General features: G+C 47.5%; 1 protein-coding gene across 1 annotated transcript in view; it reads right to left on the reverse strand.

Annotated features, from left to right (window-relative positions):
- Positions 1–16789, reverse strand: part of PARP1 (poly(ADP-ribose) polymerase 1) — a 62381-nt gene extending 45592 nt beyond the window's left edge. Inside the window, exon 1 of the mRNA XM_034764707.1 lies at positions 16556–16789. Within this exon, the coding sequence (XP_034620598.1) occupies positions 16556–16675 (120 nt within the window). The 5' untranslated portion in view covers positions 16676–16789. The remainder of the gene's footprint in view (positions 1–16555) is intronic.
- Between the last annotated feature and the right edge of the window lie 1152 nt (positions 16790–17941).

Here is a 17941-nt window from a genome sequence, read left to right on the forward strand (position 1 = left end):
ACCTAAGCTAAGAGCAGGGTCACAAGGGGGCTTCACAGAGGGAGAACTTCACCCATGTTACAACTAGTTCTTAATCTTCTTTCTTCCCTTTCCCACATTACTCAAAACAACACATTGACAGAATCATGATTGCACCATTCTGAGTGAGAAACAGCACCTGGGGGAGTGTTCAGCAGAGCCATCTGAAAACAAGCTCTCTATGAACAGGGAGATCTTAATTTTAGCTGGGAGGTTACAACCGGCCTTAACTGCATAAGGGCCCATAAAGTGACTGAGGGTCCTGTTTTTCCAAGCTTCTTAGCGGGTTAATTGGGTGCAGGGGTAGGTGAATGGGGAGTACTTTGTATGCATACAGTGTATTCAGATAAGAAGTATACTTCAGATTGTCACTGACTGGTGTGAAGCTTTTCCTTTTTCCAGGGGTGCCTTGAGGTTTCAACACAGCTCCCTTATATCACTCCTTCATTCCCAGAATTATTTTGCATTTGAAAAAGAGGGCTCCATCTCAGAGCCCTTTGGTTTTACCCCACACTCTGCCAGAGCAGCACTGTTAAGCACAGTAGGGCCCCCTGCTAAGTACTGAAGAGGATGCTTTGGCAATATTTGCAGCCTCAGGAAGAGGAGAGTGTGATCTCTCACTTTTAGGCAATGGTGCCTGTTGCTTTTTAATATGCAAAATGGACATGTGATCTTTGGGAGGTAATCCCGAACTTGAAAGGTTTACATCTGAGAAGCACCGTGTCTCATTCCTCTGCAAACATTATGGTTTTAATTGGAAATTAAAGCTAAGACTACACATCAATATCTGCTCAGTAATGCTTTGCATTTACTGTCCGTAGGACTTTTCATGCTGTATGTGTGGAGGGGAGTGGTGGGGGGGAGAGAGAATGTGTTTCATTACCCTTTTACAGATGTCGCAGAACCGGTATAGTAAAGAAGAGCCACTGTTTTCCTCTTGGGGCGCCGAAGTTAAAGCTACATGGTGAATTAGTGGTAGAGTCAGGAATAGAACCTAGGACTCCTGACTCCCATTGTCCCTGTCTTCATCATCAAACAGACTCTGTTCCCTCTTTCCACTTGTTCTACACAACTCCCTCCTCGCATTAAAAGTAGCGAATTCCCCTCCCATCTCTACAGGGGACATAGAGCTCTCTTCTTGATGTCACTATTTTATATCATCCATAGCAGTCATATTATAATCACTGTGGATTTTTTTTTCTTAATCAGCTGTTCTGTCTCTCTTACTTTCAGCCAGACAAACTGATTGCCAAGCAGGGTCAGGCCAGGTCAGTGCTTAAACAGGAGGTCCTCTAAGGAACCACTGTAGGAGTCCATGAGTCAGTGAGTGCTTCTGTAGGGGAGTTAGGAATCAGAATTATAGGACTGGAAGGGACCTCGCGAGGACATCTAGTCCAGTCCCCTGCACTCATGGCAGGACTAAGGCCTGGTCTACACTAGGCGTTTATGTCGAAGTTAGCGCCGTTACATCGAATTAACCCTGCACCCGTCCACACCGCGAAGGTATTTAGTTCGACATAGAGGTCTCTTTAATTCGACTTCTGTACTCCTCCCCGACGAGGGGAGTAGCGCTAAATTCGACATGGCCATGTCGAATTAGGCTAGGTGTGGATGGAAATCGACGCTAATAGCTCCAGGAGCTATCCCACAGTGCACCACTCTGACGCTCTGGACAGCAGTAAGAGCTCGGATGTTCTGAACTGCCACACAGGAAAAGCCCCGGGAAAATTTGAATTTGAATTCCTTTTCCTGTCTGGCCAGTTTGAATCTCATTTCCTGTCTGGACATCGTGGCGAGCTCAGCAGCACTGGCAACGATGCAGAGCTCTCCAGCACTGATGGCAGTGCAATCTCAGAATAGAAAGAGGGCCCCAGCATGGACTGATCGGGAAGTCTTGGATCTCATCGCTGTGTGGGGCGATGAGTCCGTGCTTTCCGAGCTGCGATCCAAAAGACGGAATGCAAAGATCTATGAGAAGATCTCTAAAGACATGGCAGAGAGAGGATACAGCCGGGATGTAACGCAGTGCCGCGTGAAAATCAAGGAGCTGAGGCAAGGCTACCAGAAGACCAAAGAGGCAAACGGACGCTCCGGATCCCATCCCCAGACATCCCGTTTCTACGAGGCACTGCATTCCATCCTCGGTGCGGCCGCCACCACTACCCCACCACTGACTGTGGACTCTGAGGATGGGATAGTGTCCACGGCCGGATCCTCGCACATGTTACCGGACGGGGAAGATGAGGAAGGAGATGAGGAGGACGAGGCAGTCGACAGCGCTCACAACGCTGATTTCCCCGACAGCCAGGATCTCTTCATCACCCTTACAGAGATCCCCTACCAACCCTCCCCAGCCGTTACCCCGGACACAGAATCTGGTGAAGGATCATCCAGTAAGTGTTGTAAACATCTAAACATTTATTTGTAACAGAACATGATTATTAACAATTTAAAAAATGGGTTTCTCATGATTAGTTTGATTAACTTAACGGTTCAGTCATGGGCAGTGCAACTATTTGAAAAAAATCTAGCAATGTCCGGTTTTGCATGATTGTCCTGCCCAAGCCGCTCTACTGTTTAGTCCCTGCTACTGCAGCTACAGTAAGATGCGGTCTATATGTCCGGGGATGGAGCAGAAATCCTCCTGGGACATCTCAAGGAAGCTCTCCTACAGGTAATTTGAAATCCGCTGCATTAGGTTCTTGGGGAGAGCGGCCTTATTGGGTCCTCCGTAGTAGGACACGTTGCCGCGCCACGAGACTAGCAAGTACTCCGGAATCATTGCTTGGCACAGCATGGCGGCATACGGCCCTGGTCTTTGAAGGCTTTCCCGGAGCATTCTCTGTCTGTCGCTCTCAGAGATCCTCATGAGGGTGATGTCGCTCATGATGACCTGCTTTGAATGAGGTAGGGGAATGTTAGTGTTGGGACTGCTTTACCGTTCCTTTACAGAACTGTAACCGCTGGTTTGCAGCCACGCGGTGGAGGCGGGAGAGGGTCAGCCGAAAGGGATCGTTCCCGGGGACAGCCGCGAGGGTGTGGGACAGGAGCAGACTTCCTGCTTGCCGGATTGCTGGCAGCAGGGACCGACATTGATTTCAATGTGAAATGAGGCCATTGCTAATATTAAAGTTTTAAGCTGCCACGAATCTATGGCTTACCATGTCTGCGTGCAAGAGCAATTCCGTTGTCCTGACAGGGTTCTCAAAAGTGCTCTGCAAAACCCCAGACACTGAATGCGAAGGCCGAGAATTCGACCTTGTGCTGAGTGCGCATGTGATAGGTGCTGTGCATGGTCCTGTTCACAGAGAAAGACTATGTTCTTTGTTCACAACTACATTTATCTTTCTGAGGAATTCACTCCCTTTTTCCCATTCCCACAGCCCCATCTGCGACTGTCTCACAACCTAGCCTGTCATCACACTCCCAGAGGCTAGGGAGGATTAGGCATAAGAAGAAGAGGACACGGGAGGACATGTTCTCAGAGCTTATAGCCTGCTCCCGAGCCCAGGCAGCACAGCAGACCCAGTGGCGGGAGAACTTGTCCCAAATGCACCAAGCCAACATGGATCGGGAGGAGAGGTGGCGTCAGGAAGACCAGCAGGCGACTCAAACCCTGCTTGGACTACTGAGGGAGCAAACGGACACGCTCCGGCGCCTTGTGGATGTTCTGCAGGAACGGAGGCAGGAGGACAGAGCCCCGCTGCAGTCCATCTCTAACCGCCCTCCCCCGCCACCAAGTCCCATACTCCCTTCACCCAAAGTGCACAGAAGGAGAGGCGGCAGAGTCCCTGCTAACTCTCACTCCACCCCTGCAGAGAGCTCGAGCAGCAGAAGGCTCTCATTCCCCAAAGTTTGACAAGTTCTTTCCTTCCTGCCTGACACAAGCCCCCGTCCAAGTTTCACTTCCCAGTCCCATGTGTAGTTGATAATAAAAAATATGTTTCTGTTAACTACTGTTTCCATCATGTTCTTTTGGAGGGGGGGGGGGGAAAGGGGGTTGGTAATTGGACAGGACAGTCACCTTTGGCAGGGTACATAGTCGGGGGCAGGCACAGCAGCAGGGCACATACATAGTGCAGTGATGCAGTGACTACTTACCCTGGTTAGTCTGGGAGGTTCTTTTCATGTTATGTGGTGGGGGGTGGGTTGCTCTGTGACTTTGTGTCAGGGGAGGGCAGTTAGAGATCTTAAGCGGCGGTCCTTAGGCAGGATCACAGAGCCACACAGCAGGGGATCTGTAACCGTCCCCCCCCGCCACAAACTCACATAGACCCCCCATACACACAGTCCGTATCAGGAGGGGTGACAGGCTCCGTTGAAAGAACCATCCCACCGCAGCGGAGCCTGTCAGTCCTTGAGTTGAGAAGCTGCATTCGCGCGACTACACTACACCCGCTCCGCACCACAGTCTGCGTCCCAGTTTTAAAAAATTCCCGCGAAAACAGTATTAAAGAAAACGGTGTGCTTTAACAAAGTAGAACTATTTTTATTTTGAAACGTGTGTTGGAAGTGGGGTGAAGGCTTCTCTGTACACAAAATTAGAAAGTCACAGGTTACCCTGCTCACTCAGGAACTTTGCTTTCAAAGCCTCCCGGATGCACAGCGCTTCCCGCTGGTCTCTTCTAATCGCCCGGCTGTCTGGCTGTGAGTAATCAGCAGCCAGGCTAATTTCCTCAACCTCCCACCCCGCCATAAAGGTCTCCCCCTTGCTCTCACAGAGATTGTGGAGCACACAGCAAGCTGCTATAACAATGGGGATATTGGTTTCGCTGAGATCACAGCGAGTCAGCAAGCTTCTCCATCTCCCCTTGAGACGTCCAAAAGCACACTCCACCACCATTCTGCACTTGCTCAGCCGGTAGTTGAAGAGTTCTTTTTCAGTGTCCAGGGCACCTGTATAGGGCTTCATGAGCCAGGGCATTAGCGGGTAGGCTGGGTCCCCGAGGATCACTATAGGCATCTCCACATCCCCAACAGTTATTTTGTGGTCCGGGAAGTAAATACCTTGCTGCAGCCGTCTAAACAGACCAGAGTTCCTGAAAACACGAGCGTCATGAACCTTGCCCGGCCATCCGACATTGATGTTGGTAAAACGTCCCCTGTGGTCCACCAGTGCTTGCAGCACCATGGAAAAGTAGCCCTTTCTGTTAATGTACTGGCTGGCCTGGTGGTCCGGTGCCAGGATAGGGATGTGAGTTCCATCTATGGCCCCACCGCAGTTTGGGAATCCCATCGCTGCGAAGCCATCTATGATCGCCTCCAAGTTTCCCAGGGTCACTACCTTTGGCAGCAGTACATCAACGATTGCCTTGGCTACTTGCATCACAACAACCCCCACGGTAGATTTGCCCACCCCAAACTGGCTCGCGACTGACCGGTAGCTGTCAGGCGTTGCAAGCTTCCAGAGGGCTATGGCCACTCGCTTCTGGACAGTCAGGGCTGCTCGCATCCGGGTGTCATTGCGCTTCAGGGCAGGGGACAGCAACTCACAAAGTTCAAGGAAAGTTCCCTTCCGCATGCGGAAGTTTCGCAGCCACTGTGATTCATCCCAGACCTGCAGCACTATGCGGTCCCACCACTCAGTGCTTGTTTCCCGTGCCCAGAATCGCCGTTTCACAGCATCAACATGACCCATTGCCACCGTGATGTCCTCGGCGCTGGGTCCCCTGCTTTCTGAGAGGTCTGTGCTACTCTCAGACTTCAGGCCATCACCGCGTTGACGTAGCCTCCTCGCCTGACTTTTCTGCATCTGCCTCAGGGCAACCTGTATGATAAGCTGCGAGGCGTTGAGAGCGGCCACAACTGCAGCGATGGTTGCAGCGGGCTCCATGCTCACAGTGCTGTGGCGTCCGCGCTGTCAATGACTGGAAAAGTGCGCGAAATGATTTCCCGCCGGCGCTTTCAGGGAGGGAGGGAGGGCGGGAGTGATGGACGGATGACGACAGTTACCCAAAAGCACCCTGGCCCCTTTTTTTTTTTTTACCCAGAAGGCATTTGCGGCTCCACCCAGAATTCCAATGGGCGGCGGGGACTCCGGGAACTGTGGGATAGCTGCCCTCAGTGCACCGCTTCCAATGTCGACGCTTTCCCCGTTAGTGTGGACTCACAAAGTCGAATTACTGTCCTTAGTGTGGACACACACGTTCGACTTTGCAATATCGATTCCAAATATTCGATTTAAGTAAAATCGAACTACTCTCGTAGTGTAGACAAGGCCTAAGTATTATCATAGGCCATCCCTGACAGGAGTTTGTCTAATCTGCTCTTAAAAATCTCCAGTGACTGAGATGCCACAACCTCCCTAGGCAATTTATTCCAGTGCTTAACCACTCTGACAGTTAGGAAGTTTTTCCTAATGTCCAGCCGAAACCAACCTTGCTGCTATTTAAGTCCATTGCTTCTTGTCCTATCCTCAGAGGTTAACGAGAACAGTTTACCTCCCTCCTCCTTGTAACAACCTTTTATGTACTTGAAAACTGCTATGTTCCTCTCAGTCTTCTCTTCTCCAGACTAAATAAACCCAATTTTTTCAATCTTCCCTCATAATTCATGTTTTCTAGGCCTGTGAACCAACCTATATCATGTTGGTATGAGGTGTAGTGCTCTGGAGCTGCTATTTGTGGATGGGATGTGCAATTAAGATTCTGTGCTGTTAAGGTTGTTTACAATGTTAAGGAACTTCTTGCAATGGCAGAAGTGCTGATGCTGATATTGACTTGGTTCTCCTCCCTAAATTCCTTTCATTTCTCACTCAGACTGTTCCCTTCAGCAGGAAGGGAAAGCTAAGTAATGGGCACGTCTCATATGATACACTGAGGATTTGCATAACATCTGGAGATGTCACAAGTGTGATCTAATCACAGGTGGGCTCAGACTGAAGCACAGAGTTATATGCAGTTTCCATTCTGAAGATGAAGGGAAATGAAATCTTAGGGCTCGTTGCACACCCCACCTCAATGCAGCCCTTCTTGAATGAACCACAAAAGTTCCTATTGTAGCACCGCTCTAATGCACAGGATAAAAAGCTCACTTGGTCCAGGGTGCAAGTTCTAGATGGGGCACCTGACCAGGCTGCATGGGCACAGAGCAGCATAAATGCCTGCCTCCCTCTCTCACAGGCTGATGGAAGAGCTAGAAAGGAAAATATAGAACAGGAGTACTTGTGGCACCTTAGAGACTAACAAATTTATTAGAGCATAAGCTTTCGTGGACTACAGCCCACTTCTATATGCATCCGAAGAAGTGGGCTGTAGCCCACGAAAGCTTATGCTCTAATAAATTTGTTAGTCTCTAAGGTGCCACAAGTACTCCTGTTCTTCTTTTTGCGGATACAGACTAACACGGCTGTTACTCTGAAACCTGTCATTATGCAAGGCACTGCATTTAGCCGTATGGAATGGAAATCCATCAACCTCATGAAAAAACTCGTACAGATACAGACAGACATCATCTTCCTTTCCAAATGCAAGCAGATGGACATCATACCAAAAGGACTAAAGGTAAAAAATCCATTACAATCTACATATCACACAGACTATGCTGAGAGACTGTGTCACACACTCTCAAAGAAACTGCGAAACCACCTGATCAGCATCCTATACAGCAAACAGGGAAAGATTAAGAATGAGCTCTCAGAACTGGATACTCTCATAAGAAACCAACCTTCCACACAAACTTCCTCATGGATAGACTTTACAAAAACTAGACAAGCCATTTACAAGACAAACTTTGCCTCTCTACAAAGGAAAAAGGACACTAAACTATCTAAACTGCTACATGCCACAAGCAGCCACAACAGTAGTTCCCTTAACCCACCCAGCAATATTGTTAATCTTTCCAGCTATACTCTTAGCCCAGCAGAAGAGTCTGTCCTATCTCGGGGCCTCTCCTTTTGTCCCTCCAGACCCATGAATATGATACAGTTCTGCGGTGACCTAGAATCCTACTTTCGACGTCTCCGACTCAAAGAATATTTCCAACATACCTCTGAACAGCATACTAACCCACAGAATCCTCCCTACCAGCACTACAAAAAAAAGGATTCTGCATGGACTCCTCCGGACGGTCGAAACAACAGACTGGATTTCTACATAGATTGCTTCCGTCGACGTGCAAAGGCTGAAATTGTGGAAAAGCAACATCACTTGCCACATAACCTCAGCCATGCTGAACACAACGCCATCTACAGCCTCAGAAACAACCCTGACATCATAATCAAAAAGGCTGACAAAGGAGGTGCTGTCGTCATCATGAATAAATTGGAATATGACCAGGAGGCTGCTAGACAGCTCTCTAACACCACATTCTACAGGCCATTATCCTCTGATCCCACTGAGGATTACCTAAAGAAACTACACCATCTGCTAAAAAAACTCCCTGACAAAGCACAGGAACAAATCCGTACAGACACATGCCTAGAACCCCGACCAGGGGTATTCTATTTGCTACCCAAGATCCATAAACCTGGATATCCTGGACGCCCCATCATCTCAGGCATTGGCACCCTAACATCAGGCTTGTCTGGTTATGTAGACTCTGTCCTAAGACCCTACGCTACCAGCACTCCCAGCTATCTTCGAGACACCACTGACTTCCTGAGGAAACTACAATCCATCGGTGATCTTCCAGAAAACACCATCCTGGCCACTATGGACGTAGAAGCCCTCTACACCAATATTCCACACAAAGATGGACTACAAGCTATCAGGAACAGTATCCCTGATAATGTCACAGCTAACCTGGTGGCTGAACTTTGTGATTTTGTCCTCACCCACAACTATTTCACATTTGGGGACAATATATACCTTCAAGTCAGCGGCACTGCTATGGGTACCCGCATGGCCCCACAATATGCCAACATTTTTATGGCTGACTTAGAACAACGCTTCCTTAGCTCTCGTCCCCTAACGCCCCTACTCTACTTGCGCTACATTGATGACATCTTCATCATCTGGACCCATGGAAAAGAAGCCCTTGAGGAATTTCACCATGATTTCAATAATTTCCATCCCACCATCAACCTCAGCCTAGATCAATCCACACAAGCGGTCCATTTCCTGGACACTACTGTGCTAATAAGCGATGGTCACATCAATACCACCCTATACCGGAAACCTACTGACCGCTACACTTACCTACATGCCTCCAGCTTCCATCCAGGACACACCACACGATCCATTGTCTACAGCCAAGCTCTAAGATATAACCGCATTTGCTCCAATCCCTCGGATAGAGACAAGCACCTACAAGATCTCTATCAAGCATTCTTAAAACTACAATACCCACCTGCTGAAGTGAAAAAACAGATTGACAGAGCCAGACGAGTACCCAGAAGTCACCTCCTACAAGACAGGCCCAACAAAGAAAATAACAGAACACCACTAGCTGTCACCTTCAGCCCCCAACTAAAACCTCTCCAGCGCATCATCAGAGATCTACAACCTATCCTGAAAGATGATCCTTTACTCTCACAGATCTTGGGAGACAGACCTGTCCTCGCTTACAGACAACCCCCCAACCTAAAGCAAATACTCACCAGCAACCACACATCACTGAACAAAACCACTAACCCAGGAACCTATCCTTGTAACAAACCCCGATGCCAACTCTGTCCACATATCTATTCAAGTGACATCATCATAGGACCTAATCACATCAGCCATACCATCAGGGGCTCGTTCACCTGCACATCTACCAATGTGATATATGCCATCATGTGCCAGCAATGCCCCTCTGCCATGTACATTGGCCAAACCGGACAGTCTCTACGCAAAAGAATTAATGGACACAAATCTGACATCAGGAATCAAAATACTCAAAAACCAGTGGGAGAACACTTTAACCTGTCTGGTCATTCAGTGACAGACCTGCGGGTGGCTATATTACAACAGAAAAACTTCAAAAACAGACTCCAAAGAGAGACTGCTGAGCTAGAATTGATATGCAAACTAGACACAATCAACTCCGGTTTGAATAAGGACTGGGAATGGCTGAGCCATTACAAACATTGAATCTATCTCCCCTTGTAAGTATTCTCACACTTCTTATCAAACTGTCTGTACTGGGCTAGCTTGATTATCACTTCAAAAGTTTTTTTTCTCTTAATTAATTGGCCTCTCAGAGTTGGTAAGACAACTCCCACCTGTTTATGCTCTCTGTATGTGTGTATATATATCTCCTCATTATATGTTCCATTCTATATGCATCCGAAGAAGTGGGCTGTAGTCCACGAAAGCTTATGCTCTAATAAATTTGTTAGTCTCTAAGGTGCCACAAGTACTCCTGTTCTTCTTTTTGCGGATACAGACTAACACGGCTGTTACTCTGAAACCTGTCAAAGGAAAATATGGGGCTGCTCGGGACCAGGGACCCTACAAGTGTAGGAACCAGAAGATGCCCAGGCTGGGGAGCTGTGAAGGAGATGGGACCCTGGAAGAGCTGCTGAGGAGCAGGGCTCTAATCATTGTTTTACTGGAGGGGAAGCAGGAACCTTTTGCTGCAGGAGGGGGAGCGGAATGAGGCGCCGGTGAACAAGTTACATGCATATGGTAGGAAGCTGAGAGTACAGTGGGGAGAGTAAGAGCATGGGGAAGAGGGAAAGATTGAAAAAGAACATGGAGGAAGTAGGGAGTACATCAAACAATGGCAGAAAATGAGAAAGGAATGCTATAAATTGGGGGCAAGAGAGGAAACAGAGCAAACATCAAAAGAGATGGTGGAAAACATACTAAGCTGTATTGTGGTAGGAGTGAAAGAAGAGGAGTGAAGGGGAAAGGAAGGAAGAAAAAATGCAAAGGAAGTTTAATAAATTGAGGTTTTGTATTTTACAGAGCTAAATAAATACAAATATTCTTACTATAGGAACAAAAAAAAAGATATGCATATCTAATGGGAACAACTAGAAGTGTATCGATGCCTCTTGGGAAGCGGGAGAAGGCTGCAAGTATTTCTCACAGTGGCTAATAGGCTCAGTCCTCAGGCTAGTGGGTGTAGGACAGATTTTTCAAGCAATGCCCTAATGGGAAGAGATCTCCTTATTGTGCTACTTCCATTGGATCAGAATGCAATCACACTAGCAATAGCCAGGATAGTTGGCACTTACCTGAAATGTCTCCTATTGAGGAATTTGTGAAGTGCTCAACTCTGGAATGTAACCTTACTTAGTTGAAGCAAAGGCGTGGCCTCAGCAACAGAAATTAGGCCTCTCTCCATAATGGGTCTGTGAGAGCCAAGAAAGCTGCACAGTGTAACAGTACATTTTCCAAAAAAATATATAATCAGAATGATTTTTAAACTGTCCTGCAAGTTACAAAGCATCAGCTGCCTTTTCATCATGGTGCTTTTCATACCAGGCCTTTCCTACCTCTCTGTATTTTGGCAAAACATGCCAAATCTGACTGACTTCTGCTGCCTTGGGTGGCCAAAAGCCTCTTGGAACCTTTTCAGCCTTTTACACCACTGTTTTTCCAGCAGAAGCATGGGGGTCTGAGTCTAGCAGCTGACTCTTGGGTTCTATTCCCAGCAATACCACTGGCCTGCTGCAACACCTTGGATAAATCACTTACCGGGGTGGCGGAGCCTTCCCAAAAGGGGGGGGGGGGGGCGCAGAGGCCCCAACCCCCCTCAAGGCCAATTCTCTTCCCCCAGAGGCCCCACCCCCTCTTCCCCTGGAGGCCCCACCCCTCAGCCAGCCGCCCAGGGCAGGTGGAGGGACCCAGGCTCCTCACAACTACCCGTGTAGGTCTTAGTCAGGCCAAGGGATGGGGCCTTGGAGCTGCAGCCCAGTCATGGTAAGAGCTGCGCAGCCACACAGGTGTGGGGAGCCAATACGGACCCTCCACCTGCCCTGGGTAGGGAGCCTGGGGGGTGGGAACACGGGTCGGGGGCTGCTCTCAAGCCCCCCCACATCCCAGGCAGGTGGAGGGTCTGCGCGACTCCCCACAACTGCCTGGGCGCCCTCCGGGGGTAAAGGAGGGGAAGGGGGTGGGGTCCCGTGGCGAAAAATGGACAGGCCTGGTCCATCCACTTTCAAAAAGTGGGAGGGCCCTGGCCCCCTGGCCCCCCTGTCACTTACCCTCATCCTTTGTGCCTCAGTTTCCTCATCCGCAAAATGGGAATAACACTCTACCTCAGAGTTATTGTGAACAATAGTGTTCATAATCTAAGATCCTCAAATATGGTAGAACCTCATCAACTCCCACTAATGATTAGAAGCCTAATATGAATTAATGGATTTTGCCTGATCCAAGTTCCACTGAAGTCAACAGGACTCTTTCCCTTGACTTTAGTGGGAGTTTGACAAAGCCCATACCAACTAAGCAAATAAATTTAAGAGGACAGTCCTTTACAAAATAAAGTTAATGTAATCTGATAATTGCAGTTTAGTTCTAATTATTTGCAATACTCCAGAACACACCAGTGAGTGTTCTGTAAAACACAAGTCTTAATTACAAAGACTGAGACTTTGCTATGGCATTATTAAATCTCTGCTGAGGCGTGAAGGGAGAATACTAATTTGTCTGTGAATTATCCAGTGTCCCGATTAGTAAGGTTTTACTGTAAATTCCAACAACTATAAGTTATCTAGATGCTCTAGTGGCTGAGGCCAGAATACAAAAGTCTGATGTATTTGTTCCATAGTGCAAAAATGTCAGATTAATTAAATCTAGTTTAATCCTATCCCCAATTCCTCCTCCTCGCTCTCAAAAAGACTGAAAGAGTCCTATTAGTACCCTGGAAAAGACCTCCAAATTTCAATGAAACTTAACTGTGCACATTACACAGTATTAATTCCAGAAGGCAGCCTTATCCAAGCCTACAGATAGCACTTGGTATCAAGGAAAAACAATAATGAAGAGCCATTTAGGAATGTGTTCATTCCAAGAAAAGAAGAAGAATAAAATATCTCTATGCGACAAAAATAACCAGGTTTAATCATGGATGTGGCCAAACTACGATTATGACATAATATGTGGGGCTGTCAATTAATCGCAGTTAACTCAAAAAAATTAATAGCAATTAATCGCACTTATAACAATAGAATATCAATTAAAATTTATTAAATATTTTGGATGTTTTTCTACATTTTCAATATTGATTTCAATTACAACACAGAATACAAAGTGTACAGTGCTCACTTTATATTATCTTTGATTACAAATATATGCACTGTAAAAATGATAAAAGAAATAGTATTTTTCAATTCACCTCATACAAGTACTCAAGTGCAATCTCTTTATCGTGAAAGTGTAACTCACAAATACAGATTTTTTTTGGTTACATAACTACACTAAAAAACAAAACAGTGTAAAACTTTAGAGCCTACAAGTCCACTCAATCCTACTTCTTATTCTGTCAATTGCTAAGACATACAAGTTTGTTTACACTGATGGGAGATACTGCTGCCCACTTCTTATTTACAATGTCAGCTGAAAGTGAGAACAGGCGTTTACATGGCACTTTTGTAGCCAGTATTACAAGGTATTTACATGCCAGATATGCTAATCATTCGTATACCCCTTCATGCTTCGGCCACCATTCCAGGAGACATGCTTCCATGCTGATGATGTTCATTAAAAAAATAATGGGTCAATTAAATTTGTGATTGTACTCCTTGGGGGGGGGAGGGAGAATTGTACGTCTCCTGCTCTGTTTTACCTGCATTCTGCATATATTTCATGTTATAGCAGTTTTGGATGATGACCCAGCACATGTTCATTTTAAGAACACTTTCACAGCAGATTTGACAAAACGCAAAGAAGGTACCGATCTGAGATTTCTAAAAATAGCTACAGCACTCGACCCCAAGGTTTAAGAATCTGAAGTGCTGTCCAAACTCTGAGAGGGACGAGGTGTGGAGCATGCTTTTAAAAGTCTTAAAAGAGCAACACTTTGATGCGGAAACTACCAAATCCAAACCACCAAAAAAGAAAATCAACCTTCTGTTGGTGGCATTTGACTCAGATAATGAAAATGAACATGCGTCAGTCTGCACTGCTTTGGATCATTATCAAGCAGAACTCATCATCAGCATGTCCTCTGGAATGGTGGTTGAAGCATGAAGGGACGTATGAATCTTTAGCGCATCTGGCACATAAATATCTTGCAACGCCAGCTACAACAGTGCCATGTGAACGCCTGTTCTCACTTTCAGGTGACACTGTAAACAAGGAGGCAACATTATCTCCTACAAATTGTAACCAACTTTGTTTGTCTGAGTGATTGGCTGACCAAGAAGTAGGACTGAGTGGACTTGTATGCTCTAAAGTTTTACATTGTTTTATTTTTGAATGCAGGGTTTTTTGTACATAATTCTACATTTGTAAGTTCAACTTTCATGATAAAGATATTGCACTACAGTACTTGTATGAGGTGAACTGAAAAATCATTTTTTTGTTTTTTACAGTGCAAATATTTATAATCAAAAATAAATATAAAGTGAGCACTGTACACTTTGTATTCTGTGTTGTAATATATTTTAAAATGTAGTGAACATCCAAAAATATTTAAAATAAATGGTATTCTATTGTTGTTTAACAGTGCGATTAATCGCGATTAATTTTTTTAATCGCTTGACAGCCCTAATAATGTATTCCTCCTGCCTGTGTGGATTGAAAAAAGTCATGAGGAGTCATAACTATTTTAACTTTGGTAAATTCCCAAGTCTGTCTGTACTAGCCTTTTCACCTTACTATTTCCCACTGTTGTTACCACCAGTGAGAGCACTTTGGTAGACAAGGCATCAGCTGCCACTAGTGTTTTCATCACCACTAAACTCCTCCAAGCAGGACTAGACTAGTTTATAATACTAGTACTGGGCCTATGCTTGCACTACACTGTTGCTAGAAGAAGCAGAACTGCACTCGAGGTGGTAATGGTGGGAAATTTCAAGAAAAAAAGTCTTAGGCTAGAAGCCCTAAGCTAACACTTATTTACCCAACAGGTTTCCTTTCTTTCCAGACAAGTGAGAAGCAATATTCTATAAGGCAGCAGAGGGCAAGCCGTATTTAAACATGGTTATGTTTAAAAATACAGACAGGGTCTGAGATGAAAGGCTAGTTACAGATTTGTTGTTGTTTTTTTAAACCACACTAATCAAACACAAGTTTCCCTGAACAACACACTTTTCATCAGGCCATGGGGAAAAGCAGAGCAAGGTGTGAGAATGCACTGCTAGGGTGGTGGTGTAGACTTCATTAAAAATGCAGAGATCGAGGAGGAAGGGGAGCATGCAAGTTGCCACTATAAATAGGTTAAACATCTACGGATTATCAGACAGGAGGGAAGATTTAGGCCAGTAACAAATAGCATTGTCAAACACACACATTAAGCTGCCCAGGAAAACTAAAGAATGTAAGTGAAAAAGCCTCCACAGCTCTTCAGCAATAATGGAGACTGAGCTTACACGTCAACTGAATGCATCGTTTTGATTTCAGCCCTCCCTATATGCAATTATTTGTCTCCACATAAAGGTCTCCAAGCTGCAGACTGAGGTAAACAGCATTGTAATGTGTTCAGCAAATGATAAGCAACTCACAAAACAATATAGTGAAGAGAAAAGGACAAATATTCCCCAGTCAGGAAGTTAATGAACAGTTAAGAGTCCGGGATCACATGGACTGTGAGAACAAGGAATAGAATTTCTATTGCTTTCCCCCAACTCAATAAATCGCATCTTCCTGCGAAATCTGCTAACAAATTCAATTCAAGTAATTAAATTCAAACAAACAGGACGATGAAATTAAAATGGAAGCCATCTAGAACATAACTTAAGGTTTTCCTTGTGTTCTTCCATCAAACAACCACAGCAAGATAAAGCTGTGACAACGCAATAATTTGCGAGATTTTAATAAATTGTCTGCCTTTCATATCGCATTCTTGCTCATTTCAGCCGATGCACTTCGAATGCACCCTAGTAAGGGTAGTGGGCGATCAAGTCATATTTTCTATCTGATGTGCAAGATCACATACCACATCAACGTCCCCTTCTTAGGAGCATGTGTGTTTCACTGAAGCTAGCTTGCAAAAACAGGCCCACACACACGCTACCGACTCCCAGCACTTGAGCAAACACCACCCTGCCGCAACTCGTTCAGATTCGAGTCCAAATTCTCTCCAGCGCCCCCCAAAATCCCAGGGAGACGCCATCTGGCCCCTGGGCACAAATCCCTGCCACAGTGATGTCTGAGGACAAGTCGGGTCGAACGGACTCAGAACCCGCACAAATCTAGCCACCCCCATCCCCGCGGCCAGAGCTGCACAGCGCCGTGCCGGGGAGGGCCACCCGGGGGCTGCAACAGCGCCGCGCCACGAAACCAAACGCGTGCCGCCAAGAGCTGCGCTAGCCCGGCGCGTGCCGCACCCGGGCCGCTTTGCAACCGGCGCTGCCAGAGGGGAAGGCGTGGAGCGGACACTTGGCCCAGGCCGCCGGCCTAGCTGCCGGGGCCGCTCCGCACGGCCCCCGGGGGTTGCAAGGAAGGCGGCGCGGCTGCCGCGGGGCCCGTGGGCGGGGCCGGCTCCCATGCCCACGCGGTACCTGCACCATGATGGCCAGGCGCAGCGAGTCCTTGGCGATGCTCTCCCCGCATTTCTTGCACGAGGCCCGGCCGCTCTTGGCGTACTCGGCCCGGTACAGCTTGTCCGCCGGCTCCGCCATGGCGGCCGGGGGCGCGGGCAGGGGACTCGCGGGAAGCCGACAGCGCCGCAGCAACCGCAGCGCCGAGAGACACCGACCGACCGCCCCACAGCCGCCGCCGCGCCGCGCCTCCCGCCCGGCGCACTAGCCGAATGCCGCGCGATCCACCCGGCCTCAGCCCTGCCGCCCGAGCCGGCGTTCGGCGATCGACTGAGGCTGCCTGGCAGGGCTCGGGACGTTCCGGCTCGCTACAGTGTATCAATGGGAGGAAGGATGTACCCCGAGGCGCGCGGGGGGGGGGGGGAGAGGGTGTCACGTGGCGTCCCCTGTCCGAGCCGCGCAGTATAGTGGGGGGAGGGCGGTCCCCGGCATATACCGGCCATTGGCGGGGCTGCTGCTGACAGTCCCCACCGATGACGCTGCTAAGCGAGTCGTTGCAGCCCAGGGGCACCCAAGGGTGGGGAACGTCTGCTGGCATCTAGTGAGGCACCTGTCAGGACAGCCCATTGCCCGCCTGCTCACTTCCAGGCTCTAGAGAGGTTTAACCTTGAAGTTAGAGGCAGTTGAGGCTGTTTATATCCTTATCTTCTTGACCACTGCATAGTTGTGCCATTATAACTGGCCCAGAAAGCTCCTCCTGGGGTAAAACGTACAGGAGGAGGAAAATTCCACTGGGTTCCAAGGTCTCCCACCCCTTACCAGTCCCCATTGTCCATATGATCCCACAGGAGACCAGTGGCATCCACATCACAGCTTTGTGCTTCCACATGAGTGGCTTTAGGGAACCAAAGCCCCTCTCCCAGCCAGCATGGTCCCAATGGCTACAGCTGTTCCCCCATTCTTCTTAAAGGGGGAGTTCTGCACTGCTGAGGGGACCACAGAAGAGTTAATACAGTCTGTGAAACTCATCAGAGCCAGACAGCAAGTTGGATGGAGTATGTGTGTCCTGGAATCAGGCATGACCCATGCACCCACACATTCTCAACTTCCTTTTCCCATATGGAACCTAAACCTGCAGAGAGCTCTCTCTGAGCTGCCCAGTGGTGTGTTGATGTTAACTTTAACCGCCACAGAATTCAGGGGTGATCTGCAGGTCGTGAGCCACTTCAGTCCATATATCTCAGATCATGTGATCTCTGTGTGTGTGTGTGTGTGTATGTAAATGCCAGACTAGATCACAGAAAGTCACTTGAGTGCAGATGTGAATGGACAAAATCCTGTAGTCTCAGATGACTTGTATGATGGATCTTTCAGTTTAACTCAGGTAATGTCCACTTGCAATATAGT

This window comes from Trachemys scripta, chromosome 3 (genome assembly GCF_013100865.1).
Source record: "Trachemys scripta elegans isolate TJP31775 chromosome 3, CAS_Tse_1.0, whole genome shotgun sequence".
NCBI classification, from domain to species: Eukaryota; Metazoa; Chordata; order Testudines; family Emydidae; genus Trachemys; species Trachemys scripta.